At 48.0% G+C, this 24,593-nt stretch overlaps 2 protein-coding genes across 18 annotated transcripts in view; one reads left to right on the top strand and one right to left on the bottom strand.

Annotated features, from left to right (window-relative positions):
- Positions 1–11,866, top strand: part of GPAT2 (glycerol-3-phosphate acyltransferase 2, mitochondrial) — an 87,021-nt gene extending 75,155 nt beyond the window's left edge. For all 17 annotated transcript variants that reach the window (XM_083453850.1, XM_083453856.1, XM_083453852.1 and 14 more), the window contains 9 exons: positions 179–249; positions 1,367–1,628; positions 2,463–2,611; positions 3,853–3,930; positions 4,619–4,750; positions 6,216–6,336; positions 8,579–8,644; positions 10,412–10,467; positions 11,419–11,866. In XM_083453850.1, coding sequence (XP_083309976.1) covers positions 179–249; positions 1,367–1,628; positions 2,463–2,611; positions 3,853–3,930; positions 4,619–4,750; positions 6,216–6,336; positions 8,579–8,644; positions 10,412–10,467; positions 11,419–11,535 — 1,052 coding nt within the window. In that variant the 3' untranslated portion in view covers positions 11,536–11,866. The remainder of the gene's footprint in view (positions 1–178; positions 250–1,366; positions 1,629–2,462; positions 2,612–3,852; positions 3,931–4,618; positions 4,751–6,215; positions 6,337–8,578; positions 8,645–10,411; positions 10,468–11,418) is intronic.
- Positions 11,867–12,787: 921 nt separating this feature from the next.
- Positions 12,788–24,593, bottom strand: part of LOC310683814 (oxaloacetate tautomerase fahd2, mitochondrial) — a gene marked incomplete at its 5' end in the record, with an annotated part of 13,305 nt that continues 1,499 nt past the window's right edge. The window contains 7 exons of the mRNA XM_083454218.1: positions 12,788–13,228; positions 14,743–14,830; positions 16,044–16,152; positions 18,757–18,919; positions 19,873–19,932; positions 20,711–20,927; positions 22,328–22,593. Coding sequence (XP_083310344.1) covers positions 13,166–13,228; positions 14,743–14,830; positions 16,044–16,152; positions 18,757–18,919; positions 19,873–19,932; positions 20,711–20,927; positions 22,328–22,593 — 966 coding nt within the window. The 3' untranslated portion in view covers positions 12,788–13,165. The remainder of the gene's footprint in view (positions 13,229–14,742; positions 14,831–16,043; positions 16,153–18,756; positions 18,920–19,872; positions 19,933–20,710; positions 20,928–22,327; positions 22,594–24,593) is intronic.

Here is a 24,593-nt window from a genome sequence, read left to right as displayed (position 1 = left end):
CCCACTGAGTAGATGTGGTTTGGCAACAGTAAATGTAGTATGCTGTGTGGCCCCATTTTACTGGCTCACCAGCCCACCGTAATTTCAACATGCAGCATTTTCCACATGGAATCATAGGCACTAGCAGTTAACCACGTGGTCTCTTCTCTCTTTCTCTCTCCTCCTCCTCCTCCTCTAGCTGGTGTATCCTGTTCTGCCATCATGGCTGTACAGATCATGTCTGCACTCTTTCTGCACAAACACAAAGAGGTAAGAATGTGAAAAAGAGCTGGATCCAGGATTTCCTTTTCTTAAGTATTCCTGAAGCAACGGGGGACTTTTGACCCTTTTTAGTGGCACCTCTGGGGATGATGGGAAACTGGACTTGGTTCTGCCAAACTTCAGGTTCTGCTTACCTCAAAGACCCCAGGGATAAGGGTCTTGGAGATCCAAAGATCTTGCAAGGAGAGGCTGTGGTTAAGCCTTATTTTATAAATGGGGTAACAGAGATGGGGGAGAGCATGAGGAACCTTTACCAGTCTTGGTTTTGCACACACATGTAAAATCTTAAAATGCAGTGCGTGCATGTAATAAAACACACAATCACAAAGCAGCTCTTTGAGAAACTGTCTTTCTGTCTCATTTGTGCAGTCAGTGGCCTTATTAGGTGTGCCATGCAGCATGTCAATGGATCCTTGTTTACAGGGCCACAGCTGAGGTATTGCTGTTCTGTTATCTGCATAAAACCAACTTTCTGGTGTTGGCAATGGTAGCTGCAGTGCTTGGTTCCCATAATTGAATATGGGAGTAGACAGCAGTGTTTCCCCCCCTTTGTTCTGTTCCCATTTAGGATGCAGAGAGGGGTAAAAACCTTTATCCGATATGCACGTGTTCTAAAGCAGCCTTCTCTAACCCCGGTACCCTCTAGATGTTGTACACCACAACTCCTATCATGCCTGGCAACCTTTGGCTGGGATGAATGGAAGTTGAGGTCCACATACCTGAAGGCATCAGGTTGGGGAAGGCTGTTCTGAAGCAATCTGTGCCTTCTAAAGAGCATGCTTGAAGGATGGTGCTCACTGGGATTTTCCTTACCTCATCACAATAACATCTTCTTTCTTCTGTCCTCTGCCAGTGTGGCGTAGTGGTTAAGAGCGGTAGTCTCCTAATCTGGGGAACCGGGTTCGCGTCTCTGCTCCTCCACCTGCAGCTGCTGGGTGACCTTGGGCCAGTCACACTTCTCTGAAGTCTCTCAGCCCCACTCGCCTCACAGAGTGTTTGTTGTGGGGGAGGAAGGGAAAGGAGATTGTTAGCCGCTTTGAGACTCCTTAAAGGGAGTGAAAGGCGGGATATCAAATCCAAACTCTTCTTCTTCTTCTTCTGCCAGGGCGTCTTCCTTTCCCAGCTGATGCAGGACTTTGTTTGGCTCACTGAGGAGATCCTGCTGCGCAGCTATGATGTGGGGTTTTCTGGGCAGGTGCGTGATGTGGTGTTGCATGCTCTCTTCCTGCTGCGGCACTGCATCTCCCTCTACCACCTTTCCCTGGGGGATGTCCTGGTGGTTCCCAAGAAGACAGACGAAGCCATGACAGAGTTGAGCCAGCACAGCACTGCCCTCTTGCCTGTTTTCATCCAGGAAGCAGTCGGAGGTGAGTTTAGAGGTTCCTCAGGCTCACGGGAAGCCTGATTGAGTGATTCCTTTCTAATTAGCTGAGATAGATTGGGAAGGAGGGGTCTAGAGGGGGCCCAGCGTTTAGGGATAAGTTCACCAAGAGTACATGAGTACTTCTCTCAAGTCTCTACTGCAGGCCTGGCCCTGCTTGTGCAAGGTCATTGGTGGGTCCCCCACCCAGTGCCAAATTTTGCGAGGCGGCACAGCTTAGGAAAGAAGAAGTGGGTGGCCTTGGTCAAGGCTAGCAATAGCATTTTGGGGGATTTCCCAGTGCAAACCTGAGATTTTCAAGCAGATCAAGAGCCAAAGGAATTGGGGCTGCATCTCAGCTTTGCAAATACATCCACAGAAGTTAATTTACTGCAGAAATTATTAGAAACCCATTCACCCATCCATGCGTAGCGATCAAAGTAATTGCCATGTGTGACTTAAAAGGGGGGAAAGGACTTGCTGTGTTCTCCATACTGTGCACACGTTCATGCCTGCTATATCTTGCTTCTTAATAAACAAGTGTTTCACCAAAGATGACACTTTGGTAACTTTGGTAATAAGGACAGGTCTTTCCCAAGGAGTTTCACCTACTTCTTTAAACAAGCGTTTGAAAACCACAGGCATATCACTGTCTCTAAGCAAACAGGTAAATTTTGACCAGACCTGAATTCTCAAGCACCTCTCTCTGGTACATCCTGCACAAGGCCTTCCGCTTCTTCCAAATCACAAATCTTCTTCTAAATCACTAAATTTAACTGCTGTGGAATGAGACAAACATAACAGGTAAATGCTAAATGGTTTTCCTGACTCCTCTCTGCAGTCTGTGCTGCCAACGCCCTCCTGGTGGAGCTGCTGCCTTACCTGGGAAGCCCTGAGCAGCTCAGGGATGTGGTCCTGGTCCAGGAAGAGCTCCACAACAAGACTGTCTTGCTCGTCCAGCTGCTGCCCAGGGATTTCCTCCTATGCCAGGTAGGGAGCCCCTCTGTGATTTCGAAAGGGCCCTTTTCTGCCTGCCGAGCCCCACCTGCAAAGCCTGCAGAGCTATGGAGCAGGATGCTTCACCTAGATAACCTTGCCTGCTGTGATCTTCCTCAAAGGCTCTTCTCTGTGTCCCACCAGCACCTGAGCTGTGCTTGATGAAGAGGGCTTTTCCCCATAGCCACACCCAGGCTCTGGAACTCTCTGCCAAGAGGCCTGCCTTGCCCTGCGCTGATGGCCTACTGCCACTGTGCAAAAGCCTTTCTTCCTTGGCAGGCGTTGCTTCGTTCTCTTGAGCTGCTGCTGGTTTTCATGCACTGCACCTCCTTCAGTGACTTTTACCTGGGCTGGAATGTGTGTCCTTAAATTGTGATGACTCCTCACCTTCCTTGCTTGGCTGGAGAATGGAAAGGGAGGGAAGTGTGTGTGAGAGCGTCTTGCTTTTGCATAGCTGGAATGTAGCCTACAGTAAGAGTAGCATTCATTGCTCTTCCCATTTTTGTCCCTGGAACATCTCCTGCAGCCCATTGATGGGAAATCTTATACACTCCTGCTCCATACTATACCAGGGTCATTTGCTTGTGTGAATTCTCCATTGCAGATACAGAATGCCTTCATTGAGACAAATATTATTTAAAGGTGCTTTGCTATAATTAGGGACGCGGGTGGCGCTGTGGGTTAAACCACAGAGCCTAGCACTTGCCGATCAGAAGGTCGGCGGTTCGAATCCTCGTGACGGGGTGAGCTCCCGTTGCTTGGTCCCTGCTCCTGCCAACCTAGCAGTTCGAAAGCACATCAAAATGCAAGTAAATAGTTACCGCTCCAGCGGGAAGGTAAACGGCGTTTCCGTGCGCTGCTCTGGTTCGCCAGAAGCAGCTTAGTCATGCTGGCCACATGACCTGTAACATCCCTCGGCCAATAAAGCGAGATGAGCGCCACAACCACAGAGTCGGCCACGACTGGACCTAATGGTCAGGGGTCCCTTTACCTTTACCTTTGCTATAATTGGATGGGACCTTGTGCATCACCACTAATTAGTAACAAAAAAAGGTGGAGCGGGGGGAGAGAAGAGAAATGCAGGATCATGGAAACACTTCAGAGAGGCAAGCTGAGACTCTTGAATATAGTAATACCTGCCCAGGATGGAGGTGTGTGCTGCACCCCATCTCTCGTCTCTCATTTGGGCTAGTAGAGAGTGACGGTCCTGCTGATTTGCTTTTGCTTCCTCCTAGCCTTGCCAGTCTCTGTATAACTACTGCCAGGTTGCTGTGGACAAGTTGATCCAGTGTGGACTGCTGGTTGCTGAGGAGGTAAGAGAAGCTCTCAGGATAGGTGTGTGTGGTGCTGTGGCCAGGGGCGGGGGGAAGGGAGGAAATTGGAGGAGTGTGCCATTTAAACACCATATGAGTTCATCCTTGTGGAATGATAATATTTTGCCTGGGTTTCCCAAACTTCAGATCACCGGGGTAGACTTATTTTCCTCTCTTGAATTAAAACTGTGGGCATGTTCCACTCTTGCGTGCAAAAGGGATTCTTCTTGGAATATGTAAGAGCCACAGTTCTATGCCCACAAAGGGCTCTTCCTGCATGAGACACTGATATGATAATGCCTCCTCTTGGGGAGGACAGACCAGTGCTGTAACTCATACAGAGATGCAACAAGCAGCCTCTCTAAAGGTGGGTAATTTTGCTTTGGGAAGGACTGAATAACTTGCATGCACAAACACACACACAGAGAGGCAGCAAAATGGTGGCAGCCTCTTCCAATAGAGGCTGATGGGGCAAACGTGAGGCTAGAGCAAGGAATCATGAAGAGAGACGGTAGGCAGCCTTTTTGTGTGTCGCCGCTTTGGGCTCACAGCAGTTCTCTGATGACACACTACTTGGTCCCAGCTTGGCATTTGGCAACGGCTGGCCCAGGCGCCTGTGGTTGCAGCAGAGCCTCATATCTCTTCTTCCCAAGGTTTTCAAAAATTGGTTTTTTTCCTTTCCTCCCAGATGCCCAGTGATGTCTTGGTGTGTGACACAGCCCAAAAGCGCTTCACGAAGAGGTTGCTGTGGAAGGCAACAGATGACTTTGCGGACAGCGACAGCGATTACAGCGACGAGACTGGAAATTGCTGCTTCAAAGTACCGTGAACCCCATTCTGAAAAACCCCCACTGGAGTTCCCTTTCTCCTGCAGTTGCCTCTGAGGCAGAAATACTGCCCACCCTTTGCCCTTCTCTCTCCCTGTCCCAGTTGCCCGCACCTCTCACCTGAAGGCAGCTATGGCCAGGCAGCCCAGTGTTGTTATTTAAAGTTTGCTGCAAGGAAATTTGATACTCTGCACACAACATTTTACTCTTCCCATGCTCATCCCCTTCATAGGACTTTTCATGCTCTATGAAATTTTGTGTGGTAGGATTTTCAGCCTTTTTGGGGGACAGGGAGATGAAGTACAAACACGATGTTCAGGGTATGTGCTTGATATCTTTTCAATATGAGGTGTGGCCAAGCGATTTTCTTTACACCCACACTCAATAAATTGGTCTCACTGCAGCCACATTTGGAGCAGGGACCTTGCACCCAAACCCAGGTGTGTTCCTCCTGGGGAAAAGATGCCTGCTTTTCCCAACCAGGCTTCCTAGCAGAGTGGGAAAGGTGAGCTCCTGTGCTGTCTGTTGTGCTTCCCTGCTGCTCTGAGGATCCTTGAAATCCTCCTGCTGGGTCTGGCTTCATGTGGGAAGGGCGCCACAGCTCTGGAGGCCACCCTCCTTCCTCATCCTCATTGTCAGAGGGAACATCAAATTACCATATAAATTCCCACTTCTTTTGTTTCCCAGCACCCATGACACATCCCGAGTTCACAACCTGTCTCTTCAAATGCCAGCTGTGTGGGCTGAGGCTCTGAAACCTTCCTCTGTGTTCTTTCAAGAAGGGAGCGAAGTTCCCTGTAATTAACTGGCTGGTGCTGCTGAGGATGGGGAGCTCACTGAGCTCATCTCTACTTGCTCCACCGCCTGGGAGAGACTTTCTGCAGTTCCAAAACATCTGGATGCACAGCACCACCTCCCGGGCACACAGAGGCTGCTTTCAGACCTCTCTCTGTGCATATAGTTTCTTACAGGGATGCTGTTTCTGTAGATATTTCCACTCTGCTGAAAATGTGACATGGTGTGTACAAGGCAGTTTTGTCCATGAAAACAGATAATAGAACTGTACCCACTGACATTAATGGGCCTAGGTTAGTTTTAGCCATTCATTTCAATGCTTCTACTGTGGGTAGGACCAGCATTGGATACAACCCATGCAATTTTCACAAGGGTGGTTTATTGATAGAGATTGTGTTTGTATCATAGCACGAGCGCTTATGTTCCCCACTGGTGGCGTCTAGCTTCTGTGACATGCAGGCTGTTACTCAAAAGAATAGTGTGTTGCACGTGTTCCCAAGGGAGTTCCATTGGCTTCGGGTACTTCCAGATGGGTTATATTGTGGGATCGATGCTTATCACGCATGTAAGTTTTTGCAGTGTCCACACAAAGCAGTCTGGATCAATATGTGAACCTTCGTCTTATCAGAGTCCCTGTGTCTCTTTTCATTTTTTCTGCCCTAGATAAGCCAGGTGGAAAACTGCTCCAACTTTTTTGTGTTCCTCTGCTGTCTTCTGAGCCCTTTGCTGAAGACCTTGGAAAGAGCCACTGTCTTCCTCTGGGAAATGGAGTCTCCTCAGTCAGGTATATGCCCCACAGCCAGGTTCCTCTTCCCTTGAGTGGCTCCCAACAGCCTTAATTTTCCCTGGGAAGGTGCTTCTAGCATTTGGAGAAGTTCTGCTCAGTGGGAGGGCATCTGTTCTACATGCAAAAGGCCCCCCCACTGAGCAAAGCTTCTCCAAATGCTAGAAGCACCCAGCATTCTCTCTTTACAAAAATATTCGCAGTTATTACAGAACTAAGCTTCCTTTGAATAGCTCACCAGTAAAAGTCTTTGGATTCATTTTGGCACACCTTAAGCAACTGCTGCATGGTAACAATTGATGGGTTGTTACTGTCAGGATTTGACTTTCCCTAGGTGAAATTAGCCTGGTGCTGATTTGATTCATTAGCAAAGCCCAGGTGCTGTTAGTTAGGTTCTGCACTCATTAACTTGGGTATACAACACAAAAGTTACTGTCCCCTGCTTTTCTTCAGGTTCTTGTGTCCATTGTGTTCCATGAACAGCCTTTTGCTTGCTACGTTCATGAGCAAGGAGGTGCCCAAACTGGTAACAGCCTAGCAGTGTCCCATTTTCCTGGAGCCACCTTTGCCAGCCTGGTGTCCTCCAAATGTTTTGGACAACATCTCCCATCAGCCCCAGCATCAATAAAGCTGGTTGGCTGAGCTGATGATGCCTAAAGCCAGTGAAGGGCCCCAGAATGGTGAAGGCGGCCCTTGAGCACTGCTTTCCAGACTTTCTGCTTGCCTTGTCAGCTGTGCTCCCTGTGTGTTGCTGAGGATTCTGAGGCATGTTCTAGGGCTTTTCCTTGCCCTGTGCAGCCTGGAGGATAACCCAGCTCTCCCTTGCAGTGACATGTTTCCAAGGAGGATCAGTAGTATTGCAGAAGCGTGTTTGTTGGGGAAGGTTGTCCATCATTATTGATCTGGGACAGCTCACTTGGTAGAGTGTGAGACTCTTAATCTCTTATGCTCATCCCTTTGGCAAGCCCCTGAGAAGCTTCTGGGGGAATCCTAGGATGCCTGGAACAGTTTGAAAAACACAGCCTTGAACATACAAGTGAACCAGAAGTGTTCAGCTTAGTTACTTCTCATACTTAGGGCTACTTTGCAGGTAATGCTCAACCTTGGGCTTGTGTGCAGCCAGAAGGACTTTGGGTTGCATCTAGTGCTATTCCCCCTCAGAGTAGACCCATTGAACTTAATAGACATTGCTGATGTAAGTCATATTAATTTCAGTGCATCCACTCCTGAGTAGATGTTAGTCAGCAACTAGTCTTTGTCAGCATTTAGTTTACTTCAAAACTTGGTTGGTTACATAGGAACCAAAGATAGTGGATTAATATATAAAATTGTAGACTTGGGAGGCACCATGAGGGTCATCAGGTCCAACCCCCTGCAATGCAGGAATCTTCTGGCCAACACGGGGCTCGAACCTATGACCCTGAGATTAAGAGTCTAAGTGTTCTACCAGAACCAAATTAAGTGTTCTACCAGATGAGCTATCCCCAACTCTGATCAGGATCTAAACAAAGCTGTCTTGGTTCACCAGTGTTTGTTTTGAACCACTGTCTTCCGGCTCCTTGATAACAGCAGGCTAGGATTCGCTGAAATGGAAGGTTGAAGGAGAGGGGAGAGCTCACAAGCCAAAGGTTTTCCTTGCGTTTTCAGCACTAACACCATGTTTTGACACAGCCTTTACCAATCTGGCTGTGCTGGGCAAGGTGGGAGCAGTAGTCCAAAAACGTCTGGAGGGCACCAGGTTGGCAAAGGCTTGTTGTAGCATGCATGGATCAGTCCAATATTCAACTGCATCATATTGGTAATGGGTCTTTACAAGTACATAAAGCTGTTGCTGGTTGTGTGATTAGGTTTTTTCCTGGTGTATGTTGTTTTATAATCTTGCATCTCAGTGTACTATTCTGTTAGTTAAGCCCTGTACTGCTTCTTAGGAAAAGTGGATGCCATTAATCAACTGTGTTTGGTTTTTGCTTATTGACAAACTATACAGAAACTGTGATTGCACGATTTATTCTGATTTTTTTTAAAAAAAGAAACCAAAGCTATTGTTGAGCTTCTTTCTACCTTTGCATGCAGCCTCTGACCCTGCAGGTTCATATTTAGAATTTGAGCTGCTGTGACCCTTAGACATTTGTCATGGTGCAGAGATCCCTCTCCCAGTGCTAATGGTGCAGCTGAGACTAGTGACCTCCCTTTGCTTTCTGCTTTGTGTCCTTCTGACCACCAGCACTGCTGTCCCCTACAGAGTCCCAGTACGTGGAGAAGCTGCACTGTTTTTTGGCAAGGAAGGCAAAAGAAGACTCTTCCTTTGGTGAGTGCAGAGGCCCAGAGAGGGCCAGGTGGTAGAATTGACAGAGGCGGCAGGCAGCCCACGGAGGAAGCTATGACAAACTGAGACAGCTCTTCAGCAACTGCTCTGCTCTGCAGCTGCCATTGCCCAGCTCACTACTGCTGTTTCAGCCTCCGTGGCAGAGGCTGAGGGAGCAGGGAAGCAGGGGGAGAGCAAGACAGAGCTGACCTGGCCTGTTGTGACTGTTTCTTTGTGGCTTGTCTTGGCTGCCTGCTGCCACCTCACCTCCCTTCTCCTCATGGAAGGAAGCTCCAAGGGGAGAGGGTGGTGAGGTCTGGGGGCACGAGGGGCTCTGGCAGGTAGGGCTGGCACTCCTTTGGACCTCCAGCACCACGGGCAGAGGGAGGAAAAGTAGATGGACAGGTCTCAAAAAGTTGAAAGAATTGGCATGGAACAGCATCTTGCACCATGCCTTTCAACTATGATGTTGGGATTTGGGTACAAAGGGGGGCGGGCAACTCACCTGTCAGTACTGCATCATCACAATTATGTCATGTGATTGACATGTGCGCTGCCCTGCCCCCATCAAGGTTGGCCTGTGAAGTGGAAACCAGAAAGGTTCCCCACACAATCTAATGGGTTAGTGGAGGCAGGGTGGGGGTTAGTGGAGGAGGTTTAGGGGGTGGGGGGATTGGTTGGCAGAGCAAGCAGGAGTGGAGCCCCTAGTCACTTGTTGATAATGCTAATAGTTTTGATGACCAGCTGAGCATTTTTCTCATGTTAGCATTTCTGTATCTTTCTGGGTATGTTGGCTCCTTGCTGGTTCCCTGGTGACAAGACTTGAGCCTCTGCAGTTAAGCAAGCTGTGGGTCAGTCAGCAGCCTTGAACTCCACTTTATGAGAGAAACCTGAGCCTTTCAGAGTCCTGCAGCTGCCAGAGACACTTTAGTGAAGCCACTATAGACGGAAAAGCCAGTTTTCCTGGTAGTATAGAGCTACCCCTAAGTAACTTTGTACCAAAGGATAGTAACTGCCCTTGTTGATGGACAAGGGTTTTGTCCCATCATAAAATGGGAAATTACCTAAAACCCTTTTATTTTAAGCACCCTATTTTCTTATGCTGAGGCCTGTGGCAGTGGTGAACCAGAGCTGTTAGCCTATATACATGAAGTCCACTTCCCCCATCCCTTTTAAACCGCTGTTTCCCATCACTGAAAAGGCCCCAGTTCCTTAAACTCTTCCTCCTCCTCCTCCTCCTCACAGGCTTTCCCAACACCCTCTTCTTTTTCGGCCCATAAATCTCTCCAGGTTTGTTTTACATCCTTCTTAAAATGTAGCAAGTAAAACACTTATCAATACTTAGCTTTTGCACAGTGTGTTTTGAATGTTCAAAGTGCTTATTGTATCCTATATTCTAATCCTCCCAGTGGTGGGCGATTATCCAAAACTGCAGTTGAGGGGGGAAGGCTTTGGCTCCACAAAAACCACCAAGTGAGCTGATGACAGAAACAATGTTTGAACCGAAGGTTTCATGATCTGATGTTCAGTCTCTTAGTTACAACAGCTCTGACATGGCATTTCCTTTATTGTTTTAACCAGCACAACATAACCCCCTGGGTCTAGATTAGAAGCTAGTTTTTACAAGCCAACTTTGCCCCCTAGTGCTTGATGACATTACCTCACTGCAATTGTGCCACCACTAGACTCGAAACCTGCCAGGGGGGGGGGGGGGCGTCTGTCCTCTCTCCCACATCGAACCTTTCTGTCCATTTCATTTAACTTTTTCAGAATGTGTCTGCAGAACTCTGACGACCATCTCTGTCCGCATCTACAAGGAACTGGGGGTGAGTGCCCTGCCTTGCCTGCCCCTCCAATGTGCAAAGTCTTTGATCGCATTCCAGAATCTCCCTTTTCATGCCCTCCACGATCCATTTTCAGGTGTTCCTGATTCTCCAAACACGTCTCTATTGCTATATTCAGTTCTTAATCTGAGATAATTTCGCCACCTGTATTTCATCTTGCAGCACTCCTGAGCATCTCGGAAGTATTGCTTTATTTAAGAAGCAAAAGCAGTTTCCTAGCCCCTATGGTTGCAGTACAAAAAATGTGGGTTGTTTCTTATCTCTTTGTGCTGCTTTTTATACTCCCCCAGAGTTCCAGGTCCTGCTTGTCCTGGATCCCACCCAGCAATGGTCTCCTGATTGGGAGGCCATGTTCAAATTCCATCCCTGAGGGACTTTGCATGCCTCTGTTGCCTCCCTCACTCCTGGTGGTCCATCTTGCCAAATGCAGGCAGTTGCACGGGTGACTCTTTGCAATACAGCTATGTGGACAAAGCGCTGTATACTTTTGCAGCCACTCCACCCACACAGCTTGAGTGCATTTTTTGTGTGTTTTCAAATCCCGTGGAGTCTAGCAGTGATTTCTCCTTTGCTGGATTACTGAGGATATGATGTATGTATATCTATGTACCCCCTGCGCATTTACAGTCAGTGTTGGCTTGGCACTCTCAGGCCCCCCACAGCAGCAGCTCCTTGCCTTCATCTTCCACCTGTCTTGGTGGGTTTCTATACAGCTTGCCTTTGAGAGCTCTGTTTCTGAAAAGAGCTGCTCAGTGTCACTATTCTCCTCTTCTCTCCACAGTAACGTCACACAATAAGACGTGTGAGGTGACAGTAAAGAATTCCCCCACCCACCTCATTGGCTGCTACTCACCTAAGGAAAGCCCTTGTTGCATCTGCCTTCAGTGGGGTATGGGATTGCTAACCCCTCCCCCCTTTTAATTTCCACTCTAGGTGCTGAGAGAAGCAGCAGGGCAAGGGGAGCCCATTCTCCACCTCTCTGAGACCTTCCGTGCCAAAGAGAACCAAGAGAAGCTGGAGAAATTTATCCAGCAGTTTATCTACAGCTAGTGTCCCCAAGAGGCCTTGTATGGTATCCAGAAGGTGTGGTTTCTGCTTCCTAGGTGTATATGTTGGGGTGGGGTATAACTAAAATCTGTTGTCTTTGCACAGGTGTGTGACCCTTTTAAATCCCAGTTGAAAAGTTGCCTCTCTTGTCAGGACTTCAGTGAGCCAGTGTTGAGGCCAATTAATAAAGAACTAAAATCCATTTGTTGTTAAGCATTATGAGTGTAGTTCGTATGATTTGGTGTTTTATTTATAAAATAATTTAGATTGCACCCCATCCCTAGGAGCCATTGTTGCTGACTTTGAAAGTAATAAACAATATTTTCTGACTGCATTTTTAACTGTGCCTGCTCTGTCCTTCCCCAACCTGGTGCCCCTTAGGTACAGTGGTGCCCCGCAAGACGAATGCCTCGCAAGACGGAAAACCCGCAAGATGAAAGGGTTTTCGGTTTTCAGAGGTGCTTCGCAGGACGAATTTCCCTATGGGCTTGCTTCGCAAGACGAAAATGTCTTGCGATTTTTGAGGGTTTTTTTCGTTCCCCAACCCCTTTTTCTAAAGCGCTAAGCTGCTAATAGCCTTTTAGCAGCTAATCCGCTAATCCCTTAAGCCTTTAATAGCCATTTATAGCCTTTAAACTGCTAATAGCGCTAATCCGCTAATGGGCTTGCTTCGCAAGACGAAAAAACCGCAAGACGAAAAGACTCGCGGAACGGATTCTTTTCGTCTTGCGAGGCACCACTGTATTTTGGACTAAAACTCCCATTATCTCCTGCATCCTACAACAACAGGTTAGAGAAGGCTTGAGTGGAAACTCAAGCACACCACCAGTGCATGTTGCTAGTAACTTAAATGCTGTTTTGGACACAAGGGTTGACAAAATAGGGAAATATCTATTGCTATGCATTTCAAATCCATTTGAAATTGCGAGTATTCAGATGTGATTACCAACAGTTACCAAACTTTAGGTATTCCAAGAACTCTACAGCAAGTCTTCCTCAGGCTTCCCTGCCTCCCTCGTAGCTGGGAACCCTTTTTGCTCTTCAGGCAGAGGGGCTGTGAAAAATTACTGCACCTGCAGCTTCTTCTGCCAGAACCATACTGTGCACAGAAAAGCTATATCTACTTGTGAAGAAGGGATCCTTCCTTGCACAGCTATTGGTCAAACACCTCCAAGCCCTTTGTGAGATATTTCAACCTGTGGCCCATGAATCAAAATTCCATGCTTTAAAAAAAGTAGTATATCCAAACCCCCAATTAGTTTGATAGTAGCTGCTTTATTGTGAGTGAACAATCAAAGAGTTCTGTAATACAAAGGGGAAACCCACCCACTGTAGCCTGTTCTGTACCAGAGATGATGAATGACCTCCCTCTTACTTCTGGTTGGCAGAGGAAAGGCAAGACTCAGGCTCACCTTCATGTTTCTTCATTGAGATGGTGCCCAGGAATTGCAGTGCTGTTGAAACAGTTTTTCAGGCTCCGCCTTCTTGTGACTCCCGGGAGGAGTCATCCCTGTTCCCTTCATTCCAGAAATCCCTTAATCTATGCTCGTGATTGGATTTGATTAGGAGACTCAAGTAGAGCCGTTGCAACTGTGCAGGGCCAGGGGACCTGAATGGGTGCAGCAGGATGCCATCATGCCACCTTGTTTCGGATAGTTCCCAACTCATCGATCTCACACTGCACTTCATCTCCCCTCTGTGGTACAAGAGAATTACAGCAGCTCTTACATTAAGTTGCAATAACAATATAACACTGACACAGGAGACAATAGCAGACTTCCAGCTTGTGCAGCACCCCATCTCCAAAGCTTATGTTACCTTTTTATTTTTTTTACAAATCAAAACGCATGTTTCTGTATCATAAACATGTAGTTTTAAGTGCATATTACAAAAAACAAAAAAAACCCCACTAAGTATTTGGTATGGCTACATTTCCTTATAAAAACCAACTTTATTTAAGTTTATTTGGGTGTTCAGCCCTTAACAGGGGCTTTGACTGCCCTCCTCCCTAAATGCTGTTGCCAATTGCTAATAGAGCATCTGTAGGGTAAAGATGCATTATTTTGTTAAGGGTGGGCAGGCAAAGTTGGATGAACCACCATATACTCTGCTGGGCTCTTGCCATCAGGGCACAAGTGGAGGCAGATGAGCTTTGCATCCATTCTTGCTCCAGCCCCACCTGCAGTACAGTTATTTCCCTCTCACTGAGAATAAGGGGGGGGGGGGGGGAGGATTCACTACACTATGGTTACCAGATGTCCCCGTTTCCCAGGGACAATCCCAGATTCACAAATCTGTCCCTGGACAAAATCCATCCCCAGAATGTCCTGGATTTCATTTAATGTCCCCAGATTTATATTTTAAGTGTTGTAGATTTATTAGTAGGGAATGAATGTTGCGTGATTGGTTCAACAGCACAAGACACATCGTATGGGGACTTCCAGCGAGGCAAAATGGTGGGCACCAGGCAGCAAGCAGCTTCTGAACCCAGCCAGAGCCAACTGCGCTACCAGGCTGGCTCCAGGCTGCTGAGGCTGCCGCTGCCACTGCCGGGGGGAACCGGGGACACCCGGCACATCAACTGGGGGAACTGCTGACCCCCCCCCCCCCCAACGACACAAATTGAGCCGGGAGCAAGAGCAGCGCTCCGGGGCCAGGAAAACCCTGGAGCTGACACAGGGAGAAGGAGGAGAGAGAAAGAGGAAGGAGAAAAAAGAGGGGAGCCCCGACCTTACCGTGCCAGTGCCGGCACCACTGCTGAGGAGGAGAGGTAGGAGAGCACCAGGAGGGCAAGGACACATGGCCAAGCCCAGGCCTGACCCGAGCCTACTCCATGGCAGCTAGCGCTCCAAGAGAGCAGGCCGGGGTCCGGAGTAAGGTCGCGTGACAGAGGAGACCACAGAAGAGAAGATATTACTTCTTTTTTAAAAAAAAACCCAAAAAACTTTAAAAAATAAGGTCAAAAGTCTCTTGGCCCTCAGAAAGGAAGATCTGGTGCCTTCCTGTGGCCCTTGCAATGCCCAGCCTGAGGCCATAGGACTGAAGGGCTAGTCTGTTGGCTTTATGGGATGACCTCACAGCTGCTGCCTTGTTCAGAATGTCAAAATGCTACAAAGGGGAAATAAGCAGCCCTGCCAATCCTCCAATCAAAAGAGCTCAAACAAGGGAGATGTTGGCAGAGCCTACAAATTAATTGGGAACAGGGCTCACCTTGAGAAAGATGGGGGGCTTCCGGAAAACTCCAACACCTGGGGGAGTCCCTGTGAGGAAGACGTCTCCTGGGTACAGGGTGACGAACCTGCCAAAAACAGGCCAGAGCAAGATTTATTACTAAAAATTAAATTTTTTATACCCCACCCATCTGGGCGGCTTCCATCACATATAAAAACATACTAAAATGTCAAACATTAAAAAGTTCCTGATACAAGGCTGCCTTCAGATATCTTCTAAAAGTTGTGCAGTTCCTTATCTTGACATCTGATGGGAGGGCATTCCACAGGGAAGCTGCCACTGCTGAGAAGGCCCTCTGCCTGGTTCCCCAGAACTTCACTTTTCACAATGAGGGAACTGCCAGAAGATCCTCGGAGGTGGACCTCAGTGTCCAGGCTCAACATTGGGGGGGGGGGGGAGAGGTTGGAGATGCTCTAGGGACACTGAAGGCATACCATATTCTTCCATGTATAACATGCCCCCGTGTGTAATACAACCCCTATTTTTTGGGACTCCAAATAAAGAAATCCCCCATATGCACTACCCGTGTATTAGATGACCCCCAATTTTAAACTTGAAAAAATGGGGGGGGGGGAATATAGTCTTATACACGGAAAAGTATGGTAATAAATTTGGTACCGTATACCACCTGTAGATCTCAGGGTAGTTCACAATATAAAAATACTGGATAAAAGCCCAAAATGCATATTAAGAACAAGTATAAGAACAAAACAAACCAATAACCACCCCTCTCCATCCCATAACACATTTAAAATGACATTGGTTGTCAATCAGCCAAAGGCCCAGTTAAAGAAACATTTCTGCCCAACGCCTAAAGGTGTATAATGAAGGCGTCAGGCGAACTTCCCTGGGGAGAGCATTCCACAAGCAGGGGGCCACTGCAGAAAAGGTCCGTTCTCATGTTGCCACCCCCTGGACCTCTTTCGGAGGAGGCACGCAAAGAAGGGCCTCGGAGGATGAATGCAGAGTCTGGGTAGGTTCATATGGAGAAAGGCGGTCCTTGAGATATGGTGGTCCTGAGCCATTTAAGGCTTTATGGGTGAAAGCCAGCACTTTGAATTAGGCCTGGAAACAAATTGGCAGCTAGGATTGAGGTAATAGACTCACACTGTCTTGCCCCAGTGAGCAACCCAGCTGCTGAATTCTACACCAGTTGAAGTTTCTGAGCTGTCATCAGAGGCCGCTCTACATATACCACATTGCAGTAATCTAACCCTGAGGTTACCAGAGCATGGACAACAGTAGTTGAGGAGGAGACAGGAGTTATGGAGAGCACCTACTTGGAAACCCATGCAACAAGTGCCTCCGTCTTGAATATCAACTGGCTGGTGCTGCTGTTCTGGACAAGCTCCCCATTCACTCGACAGCGGATGCCCAGGTTGTGGGGGTCTGCCGGTAGCAACAAGAGCAGAGAACAACATGAAATCACACACAAAAGAGAAGGCACAGCATTTATGAAAATGGGGCATCCTTCTGGAAACACAGGAATCGTAGAATTGCAGAGTTGGCAGGGACCATGGGGGTCACCCAGTCCAACTCCCTGCAATGCAAGAATCTTTTTGCCCAGAGTGGGGCTCGAACACCATGACCCTGTAACTGAGCGTCTCATGCTCTACCGACGTGAGCCATCCCACAGAAGTTTCCCTATGTCCACCTAGCTCAGTACTATCTATCCTGAGCAGCAGGGACTCTCCAGGGGTTCAGAGGGGGGCATTCCCACCCTTACCTAGAGATGTTGAAGACTGAACCTGGGGCCTTCTGCATGCAAAGCAGATGCTCTACCACTGAGCTGCAGCCGCTTCCTCAAAAGGCCCTTATGGATTTGCTCTAACAAAAGCATTCTGTGCTAAAATCAGGAAAGAACAATGGAGCACTCCAGTCTTATCCGTTCAACTGCGGGGTCCCCGGGGCACCTGTGTTATTAATTGTCAGAGCTGGCTCCTGGTCCCAGCTCACAGAGGACCAACGCTAGCCAGTAGTAATGTACCAAAGTCTTTATTGAAGTACAGTTTCCATTTCCAAGCCGCAGCGCCCCAGCTCTACGTCTAGGGTCTAGACCGGCGAAGCTCCATCTGAATCCCCGCCCCCTGTACACCAGTTTAAGACTCTAATCTTACTCCACCTCTTCCTTCTCTCCTTTCTCCTCTGGGTCCTGCTACCCCCCGGGGTCTCCTCCTTCCTGGACTCTTCCGACGCAGACGTTGACCCCCCTGACTCCTCCCTCTCTCTTCGGCGGGCTTTAGGACTTGGCTCCCTACCCGGGCTGCCAACTGTGCCGCCCTCCTGTATATTTGAACTTGGCGCGCGTGCGCGTTTAACCTTCCTCTTGACCGTTTCCTTGCTCCCCGACGGAGGCGTGGTCAATCCTGCCTCATGTTCTCCCGCTGGCAGCGCGCCACCTGATCCCGATGCCTGGGACTCCTCCCCCCTACTGCACTCTGGTGTGGACGCTGGTCCGGATCTCCAACTGCTGCTCTCTGAGTCCCCTCTGGCCCCTTCTTCCTGAGGTGCCCCCCTGGGCACTCCCCTTGCCCTGACCATGGGAGCCCCTTTCTGTGAATCCTCCGATTCACTGGAAAGACTCAGAGACCTTGGACCGCTGTCATCGCTGACATTTCCTTCGGACTCCTCCCCCTCGCTCTCCATTTCCTCCCTTTCCTGTGCCTCTGCTCCTGAACCCCTGACATTAATGTACATCGTAACTGCACAGACCTTACTGCAAGGACTTTAGAAACCTCTGGCTGCAATGCAGCTGCAGTCCAGTAGTGGGTCCAGTCCAGTAGTGGGTCCAGATGTGTGTTCCCATGGCAGCATCCCCTTTACATCAAAGAGAAGCACCCAGCTAACAAACCTGCCAGATGGTCATCATAGGTTGGGCTGTGTGTCCAGAGGCCTGGGAAGCTGCTGAGACTCAGACTGTTCTTGCTGAAGTGAGGCAATGTGGAAAACTGCCCTGGGACAGTACCACGGAGGGTTTTTTATTTTACATGGGCTGTTTATTCACACAAAATTTGGTTATAATCCTGCACTTTGCAATGCAATCATCCCATCACTTCTTTTTCTTTAAAAAAATAATTATACAATTTTATTGAGAATAAAAGAATGTACAGAAATACAGAAACAAGCAGGAAGCATAGATACAAGGCTAAGCCTTTCCACCACTTTTCTAAACTGCACTGGAAAGTGCAGCAGAAGCACCGCTGGCCGCCAATGTTGTACCACCTCCGTGTGAACGTATCAGGATGAACGCTCAACAAGCGATACTGTGGAACCCCTGGGCATGTTTGACCCACCTCCACTGAAGTACTGCAGCAATTTTTAAAAAAATTCAGTGCAGTTGAGTCAGCACAACTGATGACTTATTCAGACTATGGGTGCAGGCATGTGGTGCACATGTGACCCTGGATGTTTCACCATCTGTACTTCTATTGTAAGGACATTACATTTCTGCAACCTCAAACCAAAAAAATGCATCTCTGCACAGATGGATACACCATGAACAGTAGGCCAAGATATCAAGGCAGGAAGGAGCAACAGTGATTTAAGCATGAGGAGGAGGACAGAGCTTGGTCAGAGAGCCTTGGTGGTCCTCAGGTGACCCACAGGTTGCCCAAGAGGGTTCTAGTAAAGGTAAAGGGACCCCTGGCCATTAGGTTCAGTCGTGGCCGACTCGGGGGTTGCTGCACTCACCTTGCTTTATTGGCCAAGGGAGCCAGCGTACAGTTTCCGGGTCATGTGGCCAGCATGACTAAGCTGCTTCTGGCGAAACAGAGCAGCACACGGAAACGCTGTTTACCTTCCCGCTGCAGTGGTACCTATTTATCTACTTGCACTTGACGTGCTTTCAAACTGCTAGGTTGGCAGGAAGAGGGTTCTAGGAGATGCAAAATTTACTCTCGAGCAGCTGGGAATGGATCCTGAGACAGGCTTGTTCTCGCCTCAAAACCTGGAGGCAAAAAGAAAAAGGGGGCGATGTCATTGCTGGTTCCAAACCTGAGATGGAATCCTTGGTGACCAGGGCTGGTCCCAGGGGGCAGAAGGTGTCAAAGGTCTTCCCCAGAAGCCACTGCTTTCCATTTTTCTGCATCTGCCAGTCTCTGGCACTTACATCATGGGCAACGGTGAACCCGGCTACATGGCTCATGGCATCTGACTCCTGGGGGAAAGAAGCAAGATGCAACAATATCGCTGTGAAATTGGGGGCTGGAGAAGAAAAGGTTAATGGGCACTTCCTTTATTAGGTAAACTTCAAGCGATATTGCCATGGGAACTAACAGGCTATTTTGTGTTTGCTAATGGTATGGCTTTATTCTCCTCCTCCTCCTCCCCACTTCTGCACTGGCATATTCCTTTTCTACCCTTTCTTCACTCTTCCCTGTGCTTAACATTATACATCAAACCTGGTTATCATATGAACAAGAATAAAATGAGGAGACCCATGAAGACCACCTTGAGTTCCTTGGAAGAAAGGTTGGATATAAATGTAATACTAAACTAATAAATACCACTGAATAAATCTTTGGAAATTCCTGAACGGGGGCAGGCCTTACTTCCCACTCAGGATGTAATCTAGGGCTGCATTCAGACGTAGTGTTTATTGTGTTAGTTTTAATGGTTATAATGCTGGTGCTTCAGTCCCAATTTATGGCATTCCTTTCACACTGCAAGACCAGATGCTTTATGGAACTGTGGTGTTTTTATTGATGCACTATCAGGTTTGCTAAATTTTAAATGGCGGGAAAGAATTGGATGCTCAGGACATAGTCCCAAATTTTGTCACGTGAGCAGAGGTTATGCGATTATGAACACCTTGGTAAAATTACAAGGCAATTTTTACTATTTATGAAACTGCAAAGCATTGAAGACATGGATGGTGCTAGATATCGACAACACAGCCATTTTAGGCTACAATCCTGCACCCACTAACTTGCCTATACCACAGAAAACAATGGAACTTGCTTCTGAGTAGATATGTGTAGACCTGCAGTGCAGTGTTAATTCTGCAGCTCCCTGCCCTGGGCACCCGGGAAAGGGAGAGCTGTAAGATCAAAACAAAACAAAACCACAGGTGCAAACCTATGTGGTGCAAACTGCTGACATCTGGCTTACCTGGATGTGTTTTCCTTTCTTCCCAATGATGAAGGCCAGCTCCACCTCCCAGTCCACTTGCTAGAAGAGGGAACAGGCAAGGTCAGTCTTGGCACCTGAGAGATCAGTGCTAGACTAGCAAGGCCAGCAGGGAGAAGGAACACAGGAACCTGACTCGGACTATTCTCCCAATGTCCCATGCTGCCCTCAGGAGTCCACCCATGGCATTTATCGGAGTTGGTGGGAATTGCCCATGGAGAACATGCTGCTATGGTCCTCAGGTCCTGCTTGCGAGCTTCCCAGAGGCATCTGGCTGGGCAATATGAGAAGATGATGCTGGACTAGATGGGTCTTTGGTCTGATCCAGCAGCCAAGCTCTTCTTGTGGTGCAACTGGTAGCACTGGGGCCACAAGTACCATTCTGGCTCCCCATACCTTCTTTTGTGCAAGCCATCCCCCTAGTGAAATTAGGACACCACTAAGCTTGTGTGCTTCCCATGGGCATATGTCTGGCCACTGTAAGACCAGGATGGTGGACTAAAGATGAGCCATTGGCCTGATCTAGCAAGCTCTTCTTATGTCAAGGCTATCAAAGGCTACCTGCCATGATGGCTAAGCTCTGCCTCCACAGCTGGACAGCAGAAACAACAGAGGGGAGAGCAGTCTTGCAGTCGGGTCCTGCTTGTGGGCTTCTCACAGACATGTGGCTGGCCACAGTGAGAACAGCATGATGGACTAGATGAGTCCCCTTTGGCCTGATGCAACAGACTCTTAACCCATTCTAGGCTAAGGAAGGGTCACTGCAGTATCCTTCAACCTTGGGTCCCCAGATAGTCTTGGAAAACCCAACCCCATTTACTTCGCTCTCTGCTGGGTGGATGATGTTGTCGTAGGGACCCACGATGGAGCTGCTGAACTTGCTGAAGATTATGGGCTCCTTGGGGATCTTGACATTCTGCTCCAGGCAATGATCCACATAGTTCATCCCAACGCAGATCACCTTGTCTGGGTTCGTGACAGGAGCCAACAGGGTCACCTTGGATCGGGGAAGGACATGCTGGCCAGACACCTGCGCTCTGTGGGCAGAAGACAGAGGCATCTCAAGTGGGGACCCCAGACAGTGTCAGGCAAGGTGGCAGAGAGCGAGAGCTTGCTGTAGCTTCAGCATTGAAAGGTTTTGAAAGCTCCTTTGTTGTTTCCAAAGCCTGGCAAGCCTTTTTCACAGACTAGCCACCCCTACCGTTAGGCAGAGTGAGGAGATGCTGGGTGGCCGACAGCCCTGCTAGTTATTCCTCCTCAACCCCCTGCCTGTAACCTCCCGTTAGATGGCTTGCCAACCTTTTTAGGCCTGTGAGCAGATTTGTATTTCTAAGTAAAAGCTATGGATACCACCCTCTCTGTTCCATCCCCACCACCCTGGCCCAGGATCAGTGCACACTTCTCTGAGAAAGTGTGTGTGGCCCTGCTTTGCTTTCCCAAGGGATCTGGGTAAAAGTTGGATCCAACAGATTTAATCTGAGCCTTGAAAAGCACATAGAGCTGAAAGCAGAAGTGGGAAAATGTTGCTCTTCCTTCAGCTCTATATACCAAAGGGAGGAAAGTATAAACACCACCTCACAACCAACGGGAGGGGAGAGAATCAGAGGCATTGTGGGTGCCAGGAGAAGACCTCAAGGGTGCCAATGCGCCCATGGGTGTCATGCTGGCAACCCCAAAGTTAAAGATCAGAGCTGCGTGTGCCATGCAGCCTGCCTGCACCCCATAGCTAGCCTACTTCCTCAGGTGTGGTACAGGACACACTGCCCTGTTGCCAGGATTGTAACAGGAGGCACCAGCCCAGTCAGCTTTGAGGCCTGAAAGGTGGGGGCACCATCTTGTTCTTTGTCTCAGGTAGATACAGCAACCCAGTCACTGGATACTGATACTCCTCTTAAGAACCTGGGCACGGGCCTTGTTTTTACAGCAGGGGTGGAGGCCTTTTTCTGCCTCAGGACCACATTCCCTTCTCAACAACCTTGGGGAGCCACCTGCCAGTCGCAGATGGGGCCAGTGGCAAAAGTGGGTGCAGCAATGAAAAAAAATGCAACCTTTGTACATTAAGCAAGTTTCTGCATGCACTCACACACGCCTCTCAGTCCTGCACCCAGGCAAGCACGAGCAATGACCAGAGTTCATTTCAAGACAAAGGCACCTTCTAGGCAGGCAAAAACACTCCCCGAGGGTGTGAAGCAAGGCCACCGAGGGTGTTGCCTGGGCCTGAGGGTCTCCGATGCTGGTGTGGAGGCTTCAGTGAACCCTTCACAAAACCACCCTGCTTGGCCCTGTCCCATTCCTTATTCTGACAGCTCTCCACCTCCTCCTCCTCCACCACCCTTTGCCCCACCCCAAAGCTCCAATGACCCAGATCTTGCTCCTCTTGGCTTCCTCCCTCCACCAGCCAGCAGGTCCTTTTATGACCCTGAAGACCTCCAGGTACCTTTTAGCAACAGCCAGGGCTGCATCTCCTCCTTCCAAGAAGGCACGCATGTTGTTGGGCAGAGAGGGGTCAAAGGCGTTCAGGTCCACCACGTCCCCTCCATCCTTCTCCAGGCCAATCCGGGGCTCTGCCGCAGACTCCTTAGGACGGAACTGGACCAGCCTCATGGCCCCGCTCAGGTGGGACACACACCTGGACCCTAACTTCTTCCAGCTTGGCTTGAGACCCACCAGAAGGGGTATTTGCAGCTGGCACAGCATCCACACCTGCAGGGGGGTGGAGAAAGCAGGCTCAGAGAAAGCAGCCCAAGGGGCACAGTTGGAGGAGCTGCCGGAAGAGGAAGAGGGGCCACTAGGAAATACTGCAATGCAATTCCCCTTTGTGGGGAAGGGAGCTGCTCTGGAGGCACAGCACCGCATTTGAGAGGCAGTGAAAGATCTGCTGAGTCCAGCTGCTGAAGGCCAAGGAAGGGGAGTCCGGCTGAATATTCTTCTTCAAATACCTTGAATACAAATACTTTTCAACAGTGGCAGCTCACACGAAACTAGAGCAAAGGCGCCTGGGTGGCATCAGAAGTCGGACAAGGGAAGGATTTCACTCAAAGATCAATGGCTAGAAATGATGTGCAAGGACCTGGCAAGAAAATGCAGGAGGAGGAGGAGGAGGAGGAAGAGGGGCATGGCAGAGATTGGATGGAGCCTTGCCACATATTATGAAGGTGCCTCTATGCAAAGAATGGCTGGAAGTACAAAAGCAGAAGCTTCAGCTCAGGGATCCACAGCCTAAGCTCATCCAGGAGAAGGAAAACTCTGGTGAGAAAATCCAGACCGAGGGAGGGAGGGGAAAGTGTGGGAAGACTGTGATTCGGAGGAGAATGTTGTATGTTTCTTTTGATATTAGAAGTATTATGTAGAAAGATAAGAGAAAGTACAGAGGTACAGGATTTCCAATTAGGGCAACAAAATTATAAATTAAGGGCATTTGCAGGTGATGTAGTTCTTTTTCTGGACAAATGCAATGAAGGTATTAAAGTGTAATGTGGAAAATGTAATGAAGATATTAAAAATGAGACAGCAGTATGGTGATCTTGCAGAATTTTATATAAATAAGGATAAAACAAAAATGTTGGTTAAAAATATAGATAAACAAATAAAATATTACAAGCAAAGAGTGGCTTAAAGGTAGAAAGGTATTTGGATAACAAGTAAAAATGCAATGTTGTATGAAAATAACTACATTAAAGTGTGGAACAGAATGAAATTTGACTTGTGTAGATGGGTAAGAATAGAGTTTTGGGAAGAAATTCTGCCATAAAAATGAATGCATTGCTTGACTTTTCTTTTTCAGACCATCCCAGTAATACATAAAATGAGTTGTCTTAAACAATGGCAAAAAGAGCTCTCTATCTGGCAAGGGGGGAAAAACAAGAATTAAATATAAAATATTAATAGATGCAAGGGAAAGAGGTGGATTCTCGATGTCGGATTTGAAATTGTATTATGAAGCTTCATGTTTAACCTGGTTGGAGGAATGGCTAACAATGAATAACACTAGTCAGCTGGATTTAGAAGGTTATGGGTGGCACGCCCACTTACGGTATGAAAAGAATTTTAAAATCATGTTATAAGAAGCCTATATGGTGTTTGGACCCAATATAGAGATATTTTAGAAAGGAAAACACCATGGTGCTTATCTCCATTGGCGGCAAGTGCCCAACAGGAATTAAATATGAGAGCAGGATGGGATACTTACGGGATGTATTAAAATTCTTTTGTGGGGGGTTGCAAACTGAAAAACAAGAAGAATTCCAGGAGTGGGTAATGGGGTGGTTTCAGTACCATCAGCTAAATGAACTTGGTTTTGCAAAACAAAGAAGGCAAAGAAAAATTGATTTCAAAAATGTACAAGCTCTTGTTAGAATGGGAAACAAAATATAAGCTGGTTAAGTCAACAATGATGCAACGGGCTAAGGACCTGGGTCATAATATTGATATAGCAGCATGGGGAAAATTATGGAAAGTAGACATGAAATTCATAGCATGTTATACCTTAAATGAAAATGAATGAAAATGATATACCTAACACCGAGTAAGTGAGCCAAGATATACAAGACTGTGCTAAACAGATGTTGGAAGTGCCAGCAGGCAGAAGGGACTTTTTTCCATATGTGATGGACTTGTAAAAAAAGCAACAGGCTTTTGGAAAACGAAACATAATGAATTAAAAAACATTTTTAAAATCACTATTCCCAAGAAGCCTGAAGCAG

The sequence above is a fragment of the Podarcis tiliguerta genome (genome assembly GCF_965153285.1).
Source record: "Podarcis tiliguerta genome assembly, chromosome: 8".
Classification (NCBI taxonomy): domain Eukaryota; kingdom Metazoa; phylum Chordata; class Lepidosauria; order Squamata; family Lacertidae; genus Podarcis; species Podarcis tiliguerta.
Note: the sequence above shows the minus strand (reverse complement) of the source record. Positions and strands in the feature narration are given on the sequence as shown.